This window comes from Pteropus medius, unplaced genomic scaffold (genome assembly GCF_902729225.1).
Source record: "Pteropus medius unplaced genomic scaffold, Ma_sr-lr_union100, whole genome shotgun sequence".
In the NCBI taxonomy this organism is placed as follows: Eukaryota; Metazoa; Chordata; class Mammalia; order Chiroptera; family Pteropodidae; genus Pteropus; species Pteropus medius.
Window position 1 is genome coordinate 21917898 of NW_024344240.1, and position 20766 is coordinate 21938663.

General features: G+C 44.9%; 1 protein-coding gene across 1 annotated transcript in view; it reads right to left on the minus strand.

Moving 5' to 3' along the window:
* Positions 1–231: 231 nt before the first annotated feature.
* PRMT8 (protein arginine methyltransferase 8) overlaps positions 232–20766 on the minus strand; it is an 87248-nt gene continuing 66713 nt past the window's right edge. The window contains 5 exon segments of the mRNA XM_039869127.1: positions 232–332; positions 1505–1606; positions 1608–1627; positions 9537–9687; positions 15319–15434. Of these exon segments, the coding sequence (XP_039725061.1) occupies positions 249–332; positions 1505–1606; positions 1608–1627; positions 9537–9687; positions 15319–15434 (473 nt within the window). The 3' untranslated portion in view covers positions 232–248.

Consider the following 20766-nt stretch of genomic DNA (forward strand, 5'->3'; position numbering starts at 1 on the left):
ACTCGAGGTCGCTCTTGGTCAGTGACTGCAAAGCCTTTGTGGAGGGCTCGCAGAGCAGAGCTGAGGAGCTGGAGGTCCTCTGTCCAGTGGCAGGGCCCACGGGAGCCCCAGTGAGTTCCCCAATCTTCAAGGCAGAGTTTAAAACTGGTTTTCGAGCGTGTAGTCCTGCAAACAGTATTCCTTGTTACAGTGCTGCAGATTGAGGTGAGAGTTTTTTCTCGCTCACTCTCTGCAGCTTCCCACGTGTGCTAACGCATTTTGTAGTCATTAGATACAGATATTTCACACAGCTGTCCCTTAAAATCCAAGTCTACTGTGAAATCGAGGTCTCGCTGCAAAGAAGGAGCAAAGGGTCACAGCATTAGTGTGGGAGGAAGTCACGGCATCGCTCCCCTCCCCGCTGGCAGAAGAATGGGTGTCTACTGTGTTCCTAAGGTTTGCTGGCTAAGGAGTTCCCACGAACAACCCTCAGGAATCTATTCTGGTGCCTCATTATCCTCACAGGAAGTTCTTTGATTCCTAACCTGAATCCTTCCTGTTATAATATAAAAACGTTCCCTCTGATTTCATCCTGGGAGAAAACAGAGTGGGGTGGTTGAGTCTTCTGTGTCATAATCCTCAAAGCATTCTGTAGACTCTTAGTGTACTTGCCCATACCTGGGGTAGCTCAGAAAGAAAGAATCACATGGTCTCCAACCCACCAGGCCAGCTGAAGGAATGTAAACCAAACTTCTCCAGGCCACCAGAAACTTTTTTCTTTTTCGTATCCACTCTGAAATTTATTAGTGTTGTTCCAACATGTTCTATTCAAATGCAGCCAGATTTTTTTCCCATGACTATATGATTTCCACTCAGTCCAGGAGGAATTATGCCAACCCTTCTTTTTTTGATGATGTGAGATGATGATACGTGATGCCTACGTGATGAGATGAAGTGAAGTGGACACACTAGACAAAAGGATAATTCACATCCCAGACAGGATGGAGCAGGATGGCTGGAGATTTCATCACGCTGTAAGACATGACTACATAAAGGCCATACAGCCTCTGTCCCCATCATTGTGAGAATGGTGAAGTAACAGACTGTAGAGAGGGGGGCTCATGACCCCTATGCCAGACGTGGTTCAAGTTTAATGCTAATCCGATTGTGTTGCTCCTCTGCTTAAACCCTCAGAAGCTCTTATTTCCTGACTCAGCTCGTCTTAAATGAGATGAAACCCATGGCAACAGCCTCCGTTCTCAAAGCCCCTCCGTGAAGCTGTGTTCAAAGCTGAGAGTCCAGATGGTGCCTAGAAAAAGTCTAGTTCCTGGCTTTCAGGGGCCAAGCTTGGAGTCCTTCAGTTATGTCTAGTCACATCCAAGCCTGGCTTCTCACTGCCTCCCTGGTAACTTTTCTGATTGTGCACAGGGCACTTAGGCACCTGGGCGAGTGGGTCCTGGGACCAGCTCTGCGGTCCCTTCTCCTCTCTGACTCCAGCCCACACAGAGCCTGCTTCAGCACTCACCACATTTTTGGCATTTGGCTTCATGGAGATGGTCCCGTAGAGCTCTTCTCCTCTTCGGACAGTGAGGTAATCTTCCAAGTAGAAGACAGTCTGCTTCCAGTGGGGTGTAGGGGGCATCGGGGGCTGAGGGGGGAGGGACAGGGGAGGTGGAACAAAAGTATCAGAGAAGACATCTCCAAAAGAACTGAGGCTGGGGATCTGCCTACAAGTCACTGGGTTTCTTCTGGGACTGTCTGACCCGCACACAAGGTGTCCAACCCTTGTAGCCTGCCTCCAAACCCCCACTAGAACTCCCCTCTCGGCCCTAGGGACACCCCTTCCATCAGATTCCCATCCCTCAAGACTGTGGGTCTTGGCTGGGGATCAGAAGGGAACAAGCTGATATTACAAATTCATATCAAGAGGAATGAATACATACCCTCTTACCAACTAAACTCCGTAACACAAATGAATCTCAGAATGCTAGTTTTTCATTAGTTCGACAGAGCAAAGACTTTCAGACAGTGTGGGGGAGAGATTTGTAGAGTAGGCCATCCTGTCTTCCCTTAAAAGACATCATTTATGCAAACTCCACAGCTAACCCAGTTTCCCCAGTTCCACTGACAGCCCAGCCCTACAAATAGTTTTCCCTGCCTCCTTCTCTGCCCTAGAACCAAAATTAGTACCCTTAGCCCAAGCCTGCTAAGGGGTGTCAGCTGTGCCTTCCTAACTGGATCAAAGAGAAATAAAGGATGAATAAATGATTTATCTGGTGAAAAACCAAAGAGTAGACTTCTCATGATGCTTCATTACATCCATAGATATTCAGTTACACTGAGGGGCTTTAGAACCTATACAAAGACCCATCTTATAGTAAGTTCTTGGCCCTTCAGGCCTTTACCTTCCTCCACTGGGATGCAAAACTCATTAATACTGATTTCCTCTTTGCTTAGGACGAGAGCTAAAGATGAGGACACTTGGGGAGTATATGAGAAGTGCCTCTCAAATGCTTCAAAAGTTGTCACATGGAAAGACATGTGTGGTCTTATATGTGGCTTTAGAGGCAGAACAAAGACTATTCAGGGGGAATTACTAATAGGCAGAGTTTTAATTCACCAGAAAGAATTAGATCTGTCTCACAATCACATAAGCCCCTGAGGTCCACTGACTGGGAATTTATCATGCACTGAATCAGACCAGGTGACCTCTAAGATCTTTCAAATCCCAAGATCGACTTTAATGGAGCTGAAGAGTCTGTCTTTCTTTGCCTTTTTTCAATAAACTGGCTAGATCAAATGTCAGCGGTTTGAATACAGACTTGAGTAGCATTCGGTGTGTGCATGTGGGAAATCAATGCAAACTCAAGGTCATGGATGGGGAAGAGCAGCCTGAGCATTTGGAAGGGCTTGAATGATCATGAACATGTAATCTGTGCCCCTCAGATCCTGGATCCCCAAACACAGCCAGCCTTCCTGGTCCCTAAGGCATACTGCTGTCTAAGGACAAAGTCCACCTGCTCCCAGAAACTTCCCTGCCAACTACATCTAAATAAACTGTCAAAAGACAGTCTCCAGTGTGTGCGAAGAATAGCAGTATATGACTGACAGCATTCTCACCCCCACTTCCACCTACACCAGCTCAGACAGGTGTCTCTTCTGTTCTTAAAGACCTTCAAGGGGATTCAAGCAGTTTCCTTCTGTCTCCTAATCAGATGCCTTGTGAGAATTCCAGAAATTTCCCTGGCTTAGATTCACCAAACCTAGTAGTCTGCCTCTGATGGTAGCCCTCAAAAACATGCCAGCCTTGGATTGGAGGAAAGTAATTTCTCCCTCCTCCACTACCACATCAACATCAAAAAGTAAGAATTTGCCCAAACGTCTCATTTCTATGATGAGTCCATTAGCCATGGACTAATTATCTAAACCAATCTTCTCAACTTAATCCACCAACAAGGCGTCCAGGAGAAACTTATTAAAATCTGGATGTTTTCACTTTACTCCTAGAGATTTGAATTCAGTATTTTGGGGGAGGGATGAGAAGGGTAAAAGTTTTCCAAGACTTAAAAATCTTCCCCCAGGTTATGTAGACACACAGCCATGGCTGAAATCACTGCGCAAACGGAATCATTCACTTCTAATAACATCTCTTGTGTGGGGATCAGTGTAAAGGACATTCAATTAGGCAACAATAGGCCCAGTTTCTAGTCTCCACTTTGCCACATATTTACACTGTGACCCTCGGACTCATTTTCTACATCTGCAGGATGGGGGGCACTGTGAGAAGGGAAAAAGGGTACACTAAGGGTGACCAAGCCTCCTGTTGTGCTAGGAAAGTTACAGTTTACTTTTGTTTTCCTGGCATAATTATGAATAGCTCTCCCCCTCTCAACAGTGTCCTTAATTGAAAGGTGAATTATATGATCACCCTACCTATAAGATATTAGGTCCATGTTAGGGTGTTCCTAAGCCATCATATTAGGTGGTTATTTCATCGTTGAGGACGGTGGTATATCATTTTATTCATTCATAAACTATAACTCCAGCCTGAAAAGGTGCACTGCCTCACTCCAGCAGTCTAGAATGTCCTAAGGAAGCATCCAGAAAGTTGCTATGCGCAAGGACAAGCACACGGGGCTGTGGACGACATCTAGAGTTCTCATCAATGAACAAGTCTTTCCCTCTCCAGCTCTGCCCCAAATGCAATCTTCATGATTGTGTCACTGCTTTCAGCTTTCTCTATTATGAAAATACCTGCATACTCTTACTATCCTGACCCCTTTTCTCCCTCCCTTAAGCCCCTCCCCTCACGGTCTCTCTGGGTTCTAGATTCTGGACAACTTGTGTTTTATATTTTGAAGTGAGCCTGAACAGTACTGCCTGCAGCATTCCAAGTGCATATGCCTTCATTTATTCATTCATTCAACAGATATGGTCTTAAATTTGGAGAATAGCAATCAATACAGCCTTGCCTCCCCTCAGATCCTGCTGCTTAAGTAAGAAGACAAAGGATAAAGTTTGGTGTAAGTTGTGACTAAGGATGGGGGTGCAGAGCACAGCAGTCTGTGGGAACAAATGGCAGGAGCCTCTCATGGAAAGATTTTTTCTGGCGCTTTTGGAAAGAGAATGGAATTCTGCTTTCTGTTTCACTTCCCAATGGCTAAGTGGAATCTAATACTTTTCCTAGCTGTAAATTTATAATTATATTCCCTAGGGGTTTCACAAGCTTTTTGGAGAATTTAAGACTATGCACCAAGAAGTTTCTTTGACCTGAGTAAATTATGTCACAGGATGGTAAAGCTGGAAAGGACTGCCAGGTAATCTAGGTCCAATGGTGTCATTTCACATATAAAAAGCCCAGGGCCCAGAGAGTAACTTGTTCAAAGTCATCTCCAGCATCTGATCACCCTACCTTGCTGATTCCTGGAAAAACCAGGAATCTGTACAAAGGGAAGGGGACATAAGTCTAGAACTGCTTATACTCAGCCTACTGCCCTTCTACCTATCACATAGCAGCCTAGGGCCCCAGTTCCCATTCCTCCCCCCACCCATCTAGAATGTGCCCAAGGGGTGGGGGCAGCTGGGCCCAGTGGCTGTCACAGCCTGGAACTCTAGGCACCTATGCCCATTATGGCTTCTGCCTGGAGCTGCAGAGAAGAGATGCCAGGCCATTAACAAGGATCATTTTCAAGCTGTGCAATAGTCGATATACTCTCAAGTAGGCCTCCCAGGGCTGGGCTGAGATGAAACATGGTTGAGGGTTGATGGGGAGGGGCCACATAAGCAGGCTACCTTTGCACGAAGTTCAAAAATAGCTAAGACCAAGCAGTATGTTGTTTAGGCTTGCACATACATGCGATAAAACTTTTCAAAAATAGCAAAGGGATAAGGAACACAAAATTCAGGATAATGTTCATCTAGAGGTGATAAGGGGAGTGGGGATGGGGTAGAAGCAGAGCATCCAGGTAAATGAAAGATATTGATAACATTTAAGGTATTGAGTTAGGTGGTGAGTTCACATGGATTTATTATGTGACTATGAATTAATTTACTTAAATTTATTATTATAATCATTTATTTATAATGTCTCTGGTTAATATTTACATTCTAATAATTTATTTCTTAACTAATATATTTACTTCCAATAATAATAATAATCTTATTTCTAGTTACTATTTGCATTCTAGTTAGCATTTATTTACATTCTGGTTACTGAGATGGTGAATTCGCAGATATTCATTATATTAATAAATAAATAAACGAAAAGTGAACCTTGTATGACTCAATGTTAATAGTATGCCATTAACCAAGAATTAAGATTCATCTAATTCTGTGCATCTGGGGTCCTTAAAAACAAAAAGCAAATACTCTTTACTTGGTGGTCAGAGTGTAGAGGGTTTGCATAGAGCCTGCTGCCAAATCCATAATAACTGGTAAGGACATCCGCTCGTGCTGGAAACAAAACCCCATGCTGACATCTCAGGGTGGCTGAGAAAGCTGCTAAACAATTTAATTTCGCTATGTATATGGAAATGCTGCAACAAGAGGGGTCTGTGTCAGCCAGAAGGCACAAAGTCTTGGTGAGGCCAGAAGGCACACCATAATGAGGAGCTGGAATTGCCTTTCCAGAGGATGTCGACATTGGTCAAATTCTCAACCATCTTGTTCAGGTAATCTTGCAGAAGGGCAGTGGTTCTTGACCTTGATTGTACATCACAATCGCCTGGAGGACTTATTAAGACACAGATCTCTGGGCCCCACCTCAAAATTTCTGACTCAGCAGGTCTGGCGTGGGGCTCGAGAATTTGCATTTCTAACAAGTTTCCATGCTGGTCCATGGACCACACTTTAAGAACTTCAGTACCACGGCATGGAAAAAAGAGGACTGTAGAAACTCTAAATGTCCTTGTAGAACCTAAGATACTGGGATTCTGTGCAGAGGGGAAGGAGTATAATGCCATTAACTGCAAAGAGACAGAGGAGTAGGCTCAGACCTTGATCTAGTTTGAGCTTATAAAACATACTCTTCATCATTCCTCTTGTGTGAGCGTGTGTGGGACTACGGCAGGGTGTGACCAGAGAACAGGAAGGAAACGAGCCAATGGCTGGAACTTAACTTTTCAAATCCTCACCATCTCCCAGGCAGCCCAGGTCTGATTTCTTTGATGTTAAATTTGAATTTAACCAAGCCTCCTATCCATGGGGACATCAGGAATGTAGTCCCTGCCACCACAGAGCCAGAGAGCCATCTATGGACAGGTCTACCAGGTTGCCTGCTTGACCTCATGGGCTGGAAATAGATCATTTTAGGAAAAAAGAAACCCCAGCTGAGAGCTATAGGGCTGGAGCTCAGACTTTCAAAGGCCAGAACTTCTTCCAGAGTACTCTTGCCCACTGACTTTCCCATCACCTGCGGCAGGGCAGACCCTGTGGAAGACATCATCCTGGAGGGGTAGAGGCAGAGCCAGCCACTGCGGCTTCACTCCTGGCCTCTAGTCACAGCCCTGGTCTCAAATAGGATCCTCCTTGGCCCTCTCAATGACCTTACTCTTCACCATCACGAAGCTGAGTTTTCCCCATCCTTTAGGGTTCAGATAAAATCTCCCTTGCCCACTCCTGGCTGTTCCTGCCCACCAAGAAGATGAGCTCACAGGTGCCCCTGTAAGAGAGGTGGGGAGCGGCAGCTGTAATGACCCAGATTAGGCATCTCTGGTTTTTCCCTTGGCGGGAAGGCACCAGCACTGGCCTGGCTAATGGAGACTAGAAAACTCTGGTATTCGTGTTCAAAAGACACTGGTTCTGGGGAAAAAAAAAAAAATTCTATGACAGATTAGATATGTCTCTTGCCCCCTCCATCAACAGATAAAAGAGGGTCATGGTTTCAGGAAGCGAATAATCACATCCCTGAATTCTGGTAGAACCCACCTATTCCTACTCTATGCACACTCCCTCCACCCTCAACAACACGCTTCCAGTTTTCAGGGAGACTCCACATGAATGGGCAATCTGAGTACAACTCTAAGGGCAGAAGTCATAACTTCATACACTAATTTAACAGAGATCTGTTTAGGACCTGCTAGAAGCCAAGCACTGCCATAGAAGCCGAGAGTGCAGAGATTAATAAGATATGATCCAGGCTCGCAGGAAGACCAAGGGTGCAAAAAACTGGGTGGAAATGTTGAATAAATGATGGCATAATCTACATTGGAATCCTATGTAGTCCTTTAAAAAAGAAAGTAGATATTACTGTGAGGCTATGAAAGTATCTCCAAGACACATTGTTAAATAAAGAAAAGGTGGCAGAGAGGATTGTGTCTAGTATGAGCCAACCTGTATTTTTTTAAAATGCTGTAGTTTTGATATTGTACTCCAGTTATGTAAGATGCCACCAATGAGGGGAGCTGGGCATAGGGTTCACAGAACTCCATGTACTATTTTTGCAACTTCCTGTGAGTCTATAACTATTTCAAATAAAAAGGTTTAAAAAAAAAGGTATATATAGATATATATGTGCTTGTGCACCACTGAAATTTTTTGGAAGGATACAAAAGAAATTGTTAACAATGTATATGCCTCCGAGGCATGAAAGTGGGATGATGGGGAGAGGATTTTTTCCTTGACTTTTTATATCCTTTGATTTCTTTTTACTATTGTGCACATGCATCACTTTAAACATCACCATGACAGATGTAAGCACAGGATGTTAGGGAGCCCCAAGAAGGATACCTAAGCTTGACCCAAGAGGGAAGGAGGGGATCCAGTAATACCTGAGCTGAGAGGTGAGACCCATGCTAGAGTTAACCAGATGAGGAGGTGGGGGTGGGGGTGAGGGAGGTGTTATGGGCTAAATTATGTCTCCCCAAAATTCATGTATTGAAGCTCTAACCCCCAGTACCTCAGAATGTGAATGTATTTAGGAGTAGGCCTTTAAAGAGGTGATTAAGTTAAAATGAGGCCCTTAGGGTGGGCCCTCATCCAATCTGGCTGGTGTCCTTTCAGAAGGAGATGAGGACGCACAGAGAGACACCAGGGATATGTGCACAAAGAGGAAAGGCCATGTAAGGACACAGGGAGAAGGCAGCCATAGGCAAATCAGGTAGAGAGGCCTCAGGAGAAATCAACTCTGCCTTCATCTTGAACTTAGACTTCTAGCCTCCAGAACTGTGAGAAATAAATTTCTGTTGTTTAAGCCACCCAGTCTGCGGTCATTTGTTATGGTCGCCCTAAGAAACTAATACAAGAGGAAAGGAAACAACAAGAGCTTCTGACAAAAGACCCCCTTTCTCCCATGGCACACCAAGATGAACAAGGCATGTGCAGAGGCGATGCCCAGAGACTTAACAAGTCTCACTGAGTTCAGGAAACTGCAAAGCACTCAGTGTGAACAGGCTATGTGTGCAGTGGCAGCAACAAGATGGAGTGGAAGGCAAAGCAAAGGAGAGGTAATGAGAAATGAAGTTGGAAAAGTGGGCTAGGGCCAGGTCACAGAACCCCGCACTTACCAGGCTAAGACAATTGGGCTCCTCTGCTACAGGCAATGAGGCACCTCTGAAGAAGGGCTAGGAGGGAGAGCATGGCTGGTGTTTGGGTGACGTTGTCAGGGACTTAATGAGGGTGGATTGGGATGGAAGCAGGGAGGAAAGGTGGAGACATAGAGGCACCGTTTGAAGTCTACTGAGTGATGCCCTGAATCCTGTAGTAAAGCATGGCAGTGGAGAGAGAGAAATTTAATTCTACTCTTTTCCTTCCCCTCGCACACAAAATATGCTCAGGAAATGCTAAATGAGCAAATGTACATTTGAAAAGGGGCCCATACTTTTGCCTCTCTCAGCTCTGACCATGCCAGCCACAGTTTTATTTACCTTCTCCTTGAGCAACCAAAAGCATGGAGACGTGCGATTACTCTGCAGCTAGAGAAGGCTTAAGAGATGTAGAGTAAGGGTCCCTCACTAGCGCCCAGGTCCTTCCCCAACGTCATCGAGGCCAGCCCTGTGTCACTTCCCACATAGACCAGCAACAGGAGAGAAGAGGATTTGGAATGCCAGCAAAAGGCTCACCTGTGGAAAACCCCATTTTCTTGTGGCACTTGGTAAATTCGATATTAAAATAGGTGACCAGGGCGTGGATGTAGTCATTGCGCTGGATCTGCAGGCAGAAGGCAGATGTGAACGACAGCTCTTCCGTCTTCACCGTGTAAATGTCCACCTCCTGCAGCCCAGGGAAGAGAGAATTCCGGACACTTAGCGTCTCCCCCAGGTCTGGGTCCTGGTGAACACCTTCATTCCCATGGAGGACAACCTATGGTCGACTCTCCAGGGTGTCATTACTCTTAGATTGACTTCTCTCCCCCTGCCCGCCGCCACCTCCCAATGACATCCTCCATTCCTTCTAGGGTGGAGCATGCTCAGGCAATGATGCAAACGAATATGAATCAGAACCGAGGGGAACGGCATTAAAAAGTCCTTCAGCTGCCATATATTTGATCCCCTTTACCCACTTCACCCTCCCTCTAAACCCTATATTTGATCCCTGGACTTTGGGTGGTAAACACACAATAGAATATACAGATGTCAAATGATAATTGGTTAATTGTATTAACCAATGTTACCCCGATAAACTTAATTAAACATTTTTTTAAAAAGATAAAGCTGCTGGGGGTGGGGACTGATGGGGAGGGGAAGGGAAAGAAGAGAAGTATTAAGTAAACAGAGCATCCCTAAACCTAACCCGAATGTCCTCAGAGCAGTCTTCCCTGGCATCACTACATTCACTGAGTCGTTCTCACAGTGACGTCCCCAGATGACTAGCATCAGCATCAGTTGAGAGCAAATTCTGAGGGGGTGGGGAGGGGAGGACATCCCAGCCCTACTGAATCAAAACAGCAATCTGTGCTTTAGCAAGTCCTCCCAGTGATTCGGATGAAGCAGTTTCCCAGTTTTTTAATATTTAAGTGCCGACAATAGCAGTCATCAAGTATTATCTCAGGACTGAGGACCTGAGCCCACCCACAGTCACAGACTGAGCTGAGGAACTTCTGCTGGCCATTTATAACAAGCCTGGACAGTTAAAAAAAAAAGAAAAAAGAAAGAAAGAAAAAGAAAGAAAAGGAAAGAAAGAAAAGGGAGAAATAAGAGGTGAGAGTTTGTCATTTTTGGCTGGAGAGTGGAGAACATGAAGAATTACTAATTCTAACAATTTCAGTCGGGAAGTGACTAGAGATCAATCTTGCGTGGGGAGCAAGTGTAATTAAAGACGGTTGGCAATGTGCTGTTCTTTTCTATGTGAAGGACGCTGACAAACTGTTTGCTGGCTCCGGTGAGACAGGGCAGACTTTCCAAGAGCCCAAGTGGCATCAGGCAGCTTTCAGAGAGGTCTAAGGAAGGACTTCCTACTGTTGGGGATGTGTAGCAGGACCCTGTTATGAAGACTGTGAGAGCCAGACATCTACATGCCTGGAATGGTTCCCAGGGGCTCACCTGAGACCCGGATGATAGAACATGTTGGTAATAATTAGGAGAGGGGTCTGAGGGCGGGGAAACAAGAGCAGGGAAGAGACAAAGTGACATAGTGAAAATGGCCCTTTATTTCTAGGATAAATATGGGCAAAGCAGACATAAAGAACCCAGGTCCTTCAAAGAGAAGTCCTGTGTCCATGGGACAGAGGAGGAGGAGGTACGATCAAGGGAACCAGCAGCTTAGAGCCCTGTGGCGCTGGGGTGAACAGCCTGATAACCTCGTGGGGAGCTGAAGCTCTGACCTGTTAGTTGAGAAGAGATTACAGATTTAGGGGAATGTGGGAAGAGGTGAGATTACAGATTTAGGGGAATGTGGGAGCCCCTGGGTGAGATCACTTCACATGCAAGTGAGGCTGTGCTTCTAGTGCCCAAGGATGGGGAACGAAACTAATGTAATGGTGAGTCCTGGGTCAGGCATGCAGAATGTGATGGGACTAGAAAGCCAGTCCCCTTGTAACTAATGCAATAGCCCCTTCGGTAGCATTCCTCAAAAGTGGCCATCAGGTGCTTACTTGCCTGCCTCAGGGCTGATGCATTCACTACTTACCAAGCAGCTGATTCCATTTCCTGACATCTCCAATTGGTAGGTCCCATGACAAGGGAGAGCCCACATCAGTCTCTGTAACTTCCACCCACAGAATAAGCCAAGCGCCTGTTCCAACTCACATGGGTCCCCTAAACCTTTTCTTCTTCAACATAAATTGCCTCTGGTTTTTCATTTGCTTCTCATAAGTTATGATTTCTTACTCTTTCACCCTCCCTGCTTGGGACATACTTATAATCCCTGACCTCAAAGAGCACACTGCTGACCCCTGTCATTTAGCCTGCCAACCTCCCTCCCTCCACAGCATCCCTCTCATAACCCTTTTTCCGTTCTTCCCGGGACTCGAGTGTGGGGGTTCTCCATTGCATGTCATCCTATTAATGTGGGCCATTCCTCCAATCCAGGAAATCTTTTTAGACCAGTACTCGTTAGCCTCCGTGATATTTGTTATACCTCCTGGCTGCATGCTTTCCGCAGGCTCCTTCCAGCTTAACAACTCTCAGAGCAAGCTGTCCCTGACAGTGTTCTTATTAACGGCATCAGCAGAGCCCGCCAGGCTCACAGCATCTACACTCACTGACTTTCCCATCTCCTTCCTAGTCAGAGCGAGTTAGCCAGGCTCCAGGCTCTTTCCAAGCTTCGTGGTATCTTTCTCTCTTGATCCTCTCTGCTACCAGTCTAACCTGGTCTTTCCACCCTGCTTCTGGCTATTTCAGCAGCCTCACCACCTCTACCCTTGCCCCTGCTTTTGGACTGGAGCCCTGGAGGGGCAGAGGCTGCACCTTATTGGTTTGTGCACCCTCGTTGTGAGACATAGCACCTGACACTCATCAGTCTTCTACTAACAGATCTCCTGCTTGACAACTTTCCTCCCTCATCCAGGCCTCTCCTTCGTACCAACTGACTAATCTCTTACATCCTTTCAGGCTGTGCTGCTCCCTGGATCCAAAACCTTCCATGACTCCTCTTGTCTTACCTAAAAATATCCAAACCTTTTGGCCTGAATACGGACAGGGAGAACTGGAAAGAAAAGAAGGCTCTGTGACACATCTGGACCCGGCTCGTTTCTCCTTCTGTCACTCCCCTCACTTCACTGCTTTCAGTGCGCAGACACACACACACACACACACACACACACACACACACACACACACACACACACACCCATCTATCAGGAATTCTGTCTCTATAGGGTCTTTCTCTCAGAGGTCCATCAACCAAATATCCCATGTTAGCTGACAGTGTTCACTTGGTCCTACAGACATTTGCATCTTAATGTGGGCCACTGAAGGAACAAAAAGCCTTCCAGACAGAAGTAATGAAGCTATACATTAAAATGGTAACAATGGAGGCAGTTGGTCTTTTGGAGTTGGGGCTGAGCCATCTCTGAGGGTGGGATCAGCTGTGGAGACACAGAGGCCCTCTGCACTCAGTTCCACCCTTCTCTCAGACCCAAAGTCTAGAGAGTCAAACCCAGTTGTCCTGGCTTCCCAGAGCCCAGACCCCTTTGCTGGAAGGATTCTTACTTTTGGCAGCAGCAATAGCATCTCTGAGACCCTGGGAGGCCTCCTGACTCCCTCGGTGACCCCCACAAAGTGGAGGGCTCTGCAGGGACCAATTACTCAGAAGAGCCTCTGGCCGCTGCCATCCCCACCACTAAATAATGTTACAAATGGATGTCTCAGAGCCGAAGTCTGGTCAAAACAGAGTCTTAATTATAATAAAGTGTCACACTCTGCAACGTTAATAGCATGAAAATAGCAATTAAGTGTGTGAAGAAGGGCAAGTGTTTTCCCAACAGGCTCGGCAAGACGTTGCTTCGTGCATTAGCGGGAGAGCCGATGGAGGGCCTCCTGGTTGCGGAAGCAAACGCAGTCTTCAGCCTTCTCAGAGGACAGAGGAAGAGAGGGTACAGGGAGCGGAAGGGGCAAGACTTCAGCATAGAGCTCCAGTCCCAACACATCCTCACAGCCCTGAGGGGTTTTCAGGAGTATGTGAAAACTCTGCTCCCTCTTCACTGAGTCCTCCTGCTTTGCCCCTGGCTACACTCAGGTGCAATACAAGAGAAGTCCCTTGCTGGTTTCTGGCTGGGACAGGAAAGAGGGAGGAGACCAGTCTGGCCTGAGTAGATAGAAGCAGGCCAGTCCACCATGTGACCGGCAGTAGATGTACAGAGGTGCAGTGTCACACCAGCAGAGCAGGAGGGAAAGCCACCTGGGGCCCAAGTACATTGAAGGAATTTTATCCCTAAGCTGAAGCTATTACCTGAAGCTATTACCAGCAGCTACCATGTGGCAAATGTAGTTGCACCAGTCAATTTCTACCTATTCCACAATATGTACAGAGATGTTTGCACTATGGGTGAGCTTGTTCGGGGGTGTACTTTCCTGGTTCTCATGTGGGGCACCCAAAGGCAGAGGCTTCAGGGACAGAGAGGCAGGGAGGAAGAAATAAGAAGAAACATTTGCTCACAATCAATCCTGCCCGGACTTGGAATGGGCCGAGTTAAATAAATAGTGAGGACCCTGTCCAAGGAGAGTCCAAGGCTGAGACTCAAAGCCAAACCTCTCAGGCAGGATGTTACAAAGGGAGGCAGCATCTGATGAGTGCTGTGCGAGGCTCATCTAGTTTCAGTGTCTCTTGGAGTTCCCTTATAAATGTTGCAGTGACACTATGGACCAAGGTTCTTAGGAAGACCGTGTCCAGGGACAAAGGACTGTTCTCCCCTGGCAAAGCAGTGGTTTGCATTAGTCCTTCAGAAGCTTCCCCTCAACCCCAGTGGCCTGGACCCTGCCCCTTCAGCCACTGTAAACAATCCAGCCCTCCACCCAACACATCCATCAAAGAAGGAGTATGTACAGGGCCAGGGCAGGCAAGAATGTTTTAGTAAAATCAGAACTGAGTGGGCTGCTGAATACTTACATAATAACACCAGATTTTTAAATTAAAAAATCAGCTCGAACCATGTGAAACTGATGTCTTTCTAGATTTTTACAATCACATATCGGCAGTTTGTATGATTTGACATAATATATTAACATACATAAATGCAAGGACTGAGAAAAAGGACTGGAAAGATCAATCCAATGTGTGACCAGCGGTTCCTCTAGGTGGAGTGTGCAGTTCAGAAGGAGGGGAGGTCAAGGGGAGTCTCGAGTTTTGCTCTATGAAATTCGTCTAGATTGAATATCTAATAATGAGAATGTACTAAGGATTGCTGTGCCGAAGATGCTGACCAGGTGTTCGGCATTTGCACAGAAGAAAGCTTTGGAAGAAAAGATGTTAGAGCATGTACAAACAAGAACACTCAGGAAGAACACTCTGTCTGGATGGTCCCATGTGTGCTAGGACATGGGAGAGTAATGACGATCACACAGCAGATTGAGGTATCAGATTTCCTTCGTAAGAGGCTCATCCACCCCTGAATGGAGTAGCTTTCCCAAATCTGAGCGGACCCTCCTGCCTGCAGGGTTCTCTCCTCTCACACCCCACTCCCCACACTGCCCCCGCCCCAACACTACCAAGGGACATGCACTGACTCCCTTCTCTCAGCTGTGCCACCGTGGAGTCCAGTCCTTCTCTCTTTGGCTCTGCTTAGCGAGAGCGCCTGGTTTTGACTGGTCACTTCCGGATCCAGAGGCTCTGGCCAAGGTGACCTTGCCTCACCAGGCTGAGGCCATGCAGGAGCTGGCGATGCCTTTATTCCAGGCCCACAGCTTTCCAGAGTAGCACAGCTGGGTTCCCAGCATGCCCAAGCCCAAGCGGGATGAGTCTGCAGACCTTTATTAAACAGGCATTGGTCACCACTTGCTTTGGGTCCACGATGTCCACCAGGGGCTCCTTCATGGCAACGTCCCGGATGCAGGTCATGTCAAAGCCATAGACATTCTCCCACCCTGAGGGAACAGAGCAAGACATGAGGGCCAGCAGCAGGACCCCCAGAAGTCTCCCCAACCCTCCTGAGTACTAGAGCACAGCATGCCCAAAAGAATGAAGGGCAGCCCGTGTGCCCTTGTATCAAAAGAGAATTGCTCATCTGGTTGGAGAGCTTCGCAATGTGCCAAATGTCCATTCACAGAACCATTTGTATAGGTTCTTCTTTATGGTTAGGAAAACTAAAGCTCAGAGAGGCCGAGAAACTTCTCTAAGGTCACACAGCTAGAATGCCACAGGACCAAGACTGGAACCTAAATTACCTGACTTTTTGTACCTACTCTCCTGTCCCCTTCTTTTAGCTAACAGAGTATCTAGAAATCTCTTCTCTGCCATTGACATTTCTACGTTAGTTCCTTTGCTCAAGACATCCTGCACACAAAAGAGGTCCATATCTCTCCCTTCTCCCATCCCCACCCACTGAACCTTTAATGCAGCAGAGAGAAACATTGGCTTTTAAAACGAAATAGGCTACAGTTTGAATCTCAGCACCTCCACTTATTGGCCAGGCTTGTGTGCAAATTCCCTACCCTCTCTGAACCTCAATTTTCTCAACTGCAAAATGAGGGGGTTGTCCATGAGAGTCTACCTTTCTCATATGACATGATGCACTCACATAAGGGGCCATTTCATAAGAACTATCCCCCAAGTGGGGCACAAGTCATCCCAGCAGTGCTTGTTGGGAGAAAGGTTTAGGCTGCAGGATTGGTGAGTAAATGAATGCAAGTCTGATGGCCCAAGACCACTCTTAAATGGTGACAATCATTGCTATCGTTGCTTGAGCACCTAGCCCAGGCCAGACTCTTCATTTCAGCCACCCAGCAACCCTATGAGGATACTTCCAGATGACAAATGAGAAAACTGGGTTTGGGAGAAGCTGGCATCTGGCTCACAAGCAGTATCTGGCCCAGTGTCACACATCAGGGAAATGGTGGAACTAGGGCTCAAACCCAGCTTGTCCCCTAACCCTTCAGCTGCATGGACTTGGTAGCAACCAGGAATATAACTTCCTCTGCACAGTGCAGAGGGTAGCTTGAGCAGAGGCTTTAGTCACTAAATCTCATTTGTCTGTTTACTCAGACGGGCTTAGCAATGCATTGAAGTAGAGATTCTTTTCTCTGATATCTTACAGGATTAAATTTTCTTTTAAAAATGTTCATCAAACAAATGGGAACTATGTCCCTTTATGTTCAGAAGAGGGGGTGTGTGAGGAGGCAAGAAAGAATGGTCAGTGAAGGCTGTGTTCCTTTGACGCACACTCTTTTCTAAGGTACACAAAGACCTTCATCAGAGAGAAGAGGCAGAGAAAATAATCATCCCCCAGAGGGTGAGTGCTTATGAAATTCTGGCTTGAGGATAAGATGCCAGTCATATCCCATTATATTGCCCAAGGCTGGTGCCAAATTCCCAATTGAAACCAACATTTGGAGAAAGAAGCTGCTTGGTTGGCAACAGGACATGCTTCAGAGAAGACCCCCTTCTAGAGTCTGGAAACAGCTATTCATTCTCTCCTCAGATGAAACATACACACTAAGACACACTGCCTTTGTTTAAAATCCTTTCTTAAGAGACCTGCATCCATGTTTCTGCTCTTTTTCTCTCTTGGCCATGCCTTAAGTTAAGATTCAGTGCAAGTGTTGGGCAAATACTTGAGACAGTCTGTGTGTGTAATAGTTAAAGGCCTGGGCTTTAGCATTCAAATCTGGCTCTGTAATCTTCGCAAGAATTTAACCTCAAAGAGTTGCTTTCTTCTTCTTCAAAATGGAGACGATGATAATTACAGATACTCAATACAGTTGTTGTGAAGATTAAATGTGATAATGTATGTAAAGTGCATAAGACAGTGCTTGGCACACAGAAAGCAGTTGACACATAGTGGTTTTTATCATTATGTGGTTTGAGCTTTGGCTTTGCCACCGTTCGAGCTATGTGACCATGGACAGATCAATCTCCTTCTCTGGGCTCGTTTGTAAAGTGAGGAGTTTGGTTCAGTAATTCTGTGCTCCAGAATCATCTGGGACACCTTTAAAAATACAGATACCTGGTTCTAAACCAGACCTACTGAATCAGAATCTCCGGACATGGGACCCAAGAAGTTGAAATTTCACAAATTAATATAAGCAATTTCAAACAGAGCATGGCAACCTTTATGTTAGGTGATATTTAAAGTTCCTTCCAGTCTTCAGACAATGAGCTTAAAATCTCATGGTTTTTGTGAAGCCTTTTCCAACTACTTTCAGCCATGAGACCCCTCTCTCATATCCTCAGCACCTATAGCACAGCATCTAGCACAATACAGGACCACAGATAATGCTTTTAAAACTGAAATCCATTCCCAAATATTTAATGTCTATAATGCTTCAGAATGTCAGATGTTTTAGTTACACTTTCAGGGGTTAGTTCAATTCTGCTCTCTCCAGCTAAACTACCCAACCATCGGGAGACAGCTCATCCAGGACATCAGATATTTTCCTTTCCTTTCTGATGACCATTCCCTTCACATGAGTTCCTTCAAAATAAGTGGAACAGGGATAGGAGACAGCACAAATCAAGCAGATTAATTTTTTGTTGCAATTCTGTCTTGTCCATTGATAAGTGAATGTGGAGTAAGGGCCATTAGCCACCAGAAAATATTGTTATAAATTTTCTGGTGATTAAAAAATAACATCAGAAGGATCTGTGAATTTTTATTTATGGATTAAAACAAACTCTTTAGAAGAACTGTACTATGGTACAATGAATGTAACTAAAGCAACAACAAAGCCCAGACCTACCATCAGTACAGACTAGATGATCTCAAATCCCTGCTTTAATAGCCTGGCAGAGGAAAAGATATTCTTTTCTGGGCATAAATATTACTCACCTGTCTCTATTATTCTGACAATTTCCAGCATTAATAAAAAATTACAAGGCACATGAAAAAGAAAAATTACGACCCATCACCAAAAAGAAAGTCAATAGAATCAGACTCAGAGATAGCTCAGATATTGGAATTATCTAACAGAGATTTTAAAGTACCTAGACGAAACATGTTTTAAAATCTAATGGGAAAACATGCATGGGAGATGCAAGATTTCATTGGTGAAATGGAAACTATAAAATAGAGCCAAAGGAAATGCTAAAAATGAAAATCACAACATCAGAGACAATGAGCTTTTTAGCAGAATGGATACACCCATCAGAAGAAATAATAAAAAACTTGAAAACAGGTCAATAAAAGTTATCCAAACTTAAACATAAGGAGGAAAATAAGAAAAAAAAAAAGAGCATCCAAGATTAATGTGACAGTATCAAACAACATCTAATATATCTGTAAATGGAGTCCCTAAAGAAGAGAAAGAGAATCAGGCAGAAAACAAAATTATAGAGATAAGGGCTGAAAATTTTCCTAAATTAATAAAACCATCAGTCCACAGATCCAAAAATTTCATAGAACCCCGTAGAAACAAAGAAAAACACACCTAGACACACCAGAGTCAAATGGACACATATCAAAATAAAGAGAAAATCTCAAAAGCAGCTGGAGAAAAAGAAATATGAAGTACTGGAGAAAAAATTATGCATCTCATTGGCGAGAGCTGTAACTACATGCTCCATTCCCTTCCTGACCCCAGCAACTTGAGTTTCTCTGCTAATGAGACTGCCTCAGAGAAGAACAGAATAAGTGCCACCAAGTATCATTTATAGTTTGTCCTCTAGACAGAAGGAAATGTCTCTATAATGGTTTTATATATTTTAGGCTCCCAGGAAAAAAGTCCACTCGTTGTATAAAGTAGGCCAGAGCCATAGACTAGAGCTCTGCATGTTGGGGGTACAGGTGGAGGAGAAACCCATGGACAGCTAATGAGCCCTCCAATAGGTCCTGCCCTTCGAAATTCTAGTTACAGGCACCACTGGGTCAACAGAGGTACTTTCTTTTCATCTTCTCATAAGCCAGGAAGCTTGGGTCCATCCTTCTGACTCTCTGCAGTTTGTAGATTCATGTATTGGGTGAGATTCATGTATTGGGTAAGAAATCGAACAGAATACTCATCAAGTTTCCTTCTAATTTTGAGATTCTATAAATCTCTTTCGTAGCAGAAATTTTTTTAAAGTATTGCTCCTCTCTCGGGGGTAAACACTACCCCTTGCACAGTCCTCTGCTGGTTTACTTTTATTCCTTCATTCATAGACTTGTTCAATAACTCAACAAAATATGTACTGTGAGCCTAGTACATGCCAGTCATTTGTCTCATTTTCTATGTTCTCTAGTAGTTGGTGAGCAAACTGAGAGCAGGTTCTATATTTCACTCATTCTTGTGTTCCCATGTTGTATGTGGTCGAGAAAGGAAGGGAGAGGAGAGAAAGGAAAGTTAGGGAGGGGAGAGGAGAGGAGAGAAAAGGAAGCTGTTTCCCTAACAGTTTATTTTCTGAAAGAGACTAGGCATGTCTCACTCTCCTGCCCTCTTGAAGATTTTTCTTTTTCAGTGGGTTCTTGAGTCAACTGAAACTTGCTTACAGTTTTCCCCTTAGCAACCAGCAGCCTTTGTGCTTTGCTTATGATTTAGAACTCATAGTAACCAAAATCTTCATTTATCTGAAACAGATTTCTAAATGGGCTTGCTTCCTTTACTGAAAACAAAAACCGATCACTTAAAAAACATTTAAATAGAAAACTTAACAGTATTTTAAATAAATTTTAAATGTGAGTTTAATTTTTGTTTCTGGTTTTGTTTTGTTTTGTTTTGTTTTTGTGGACAGATATTCCAGAGCAAGCATTCCACAAGAAAAATGGGGCTGACTTTCATTTTTTTTTCCTTTCACTAGAGCTATGAAACTCATAACAAGCAGCGCAGGACTGAATCACATCTGTCCTGGGCTAGCATCTGAGTAGCAGTACTACCCCTAATGCCTCTCAGGGTCCACTGGCTTCTTTTCTGGCCCCAGTTGGCTCATTACAAGGTGCACAGAGGTTTCGGTTTCCGAACACAATACAGGGAAGGAAGGAGGGTAAGGTACGTTTGCTTTTAAACCACAAGGAAGTTTCTTAAAGAGCTGTGCCCAGGGTCGGAGCTCAATAAATATTTAAGTGCATGTGAGAATGAAGAATACGCCTGAAGGTTCTCCTCAAAACGCTATTCAAATGTGTGTAAAAAAATGTATCCAAAAAAAAAAAAGAACAACAAAAAAAAAAGAAAAACACTATTCAGTACAGTTACACACCAAGAACTCCAAAAGCAGCATTATGATGCAGCTCCAGGGCAAAATGTGTCCTATTTATACATACATTTGATCAATGTTCACTGTTGAGTTGTT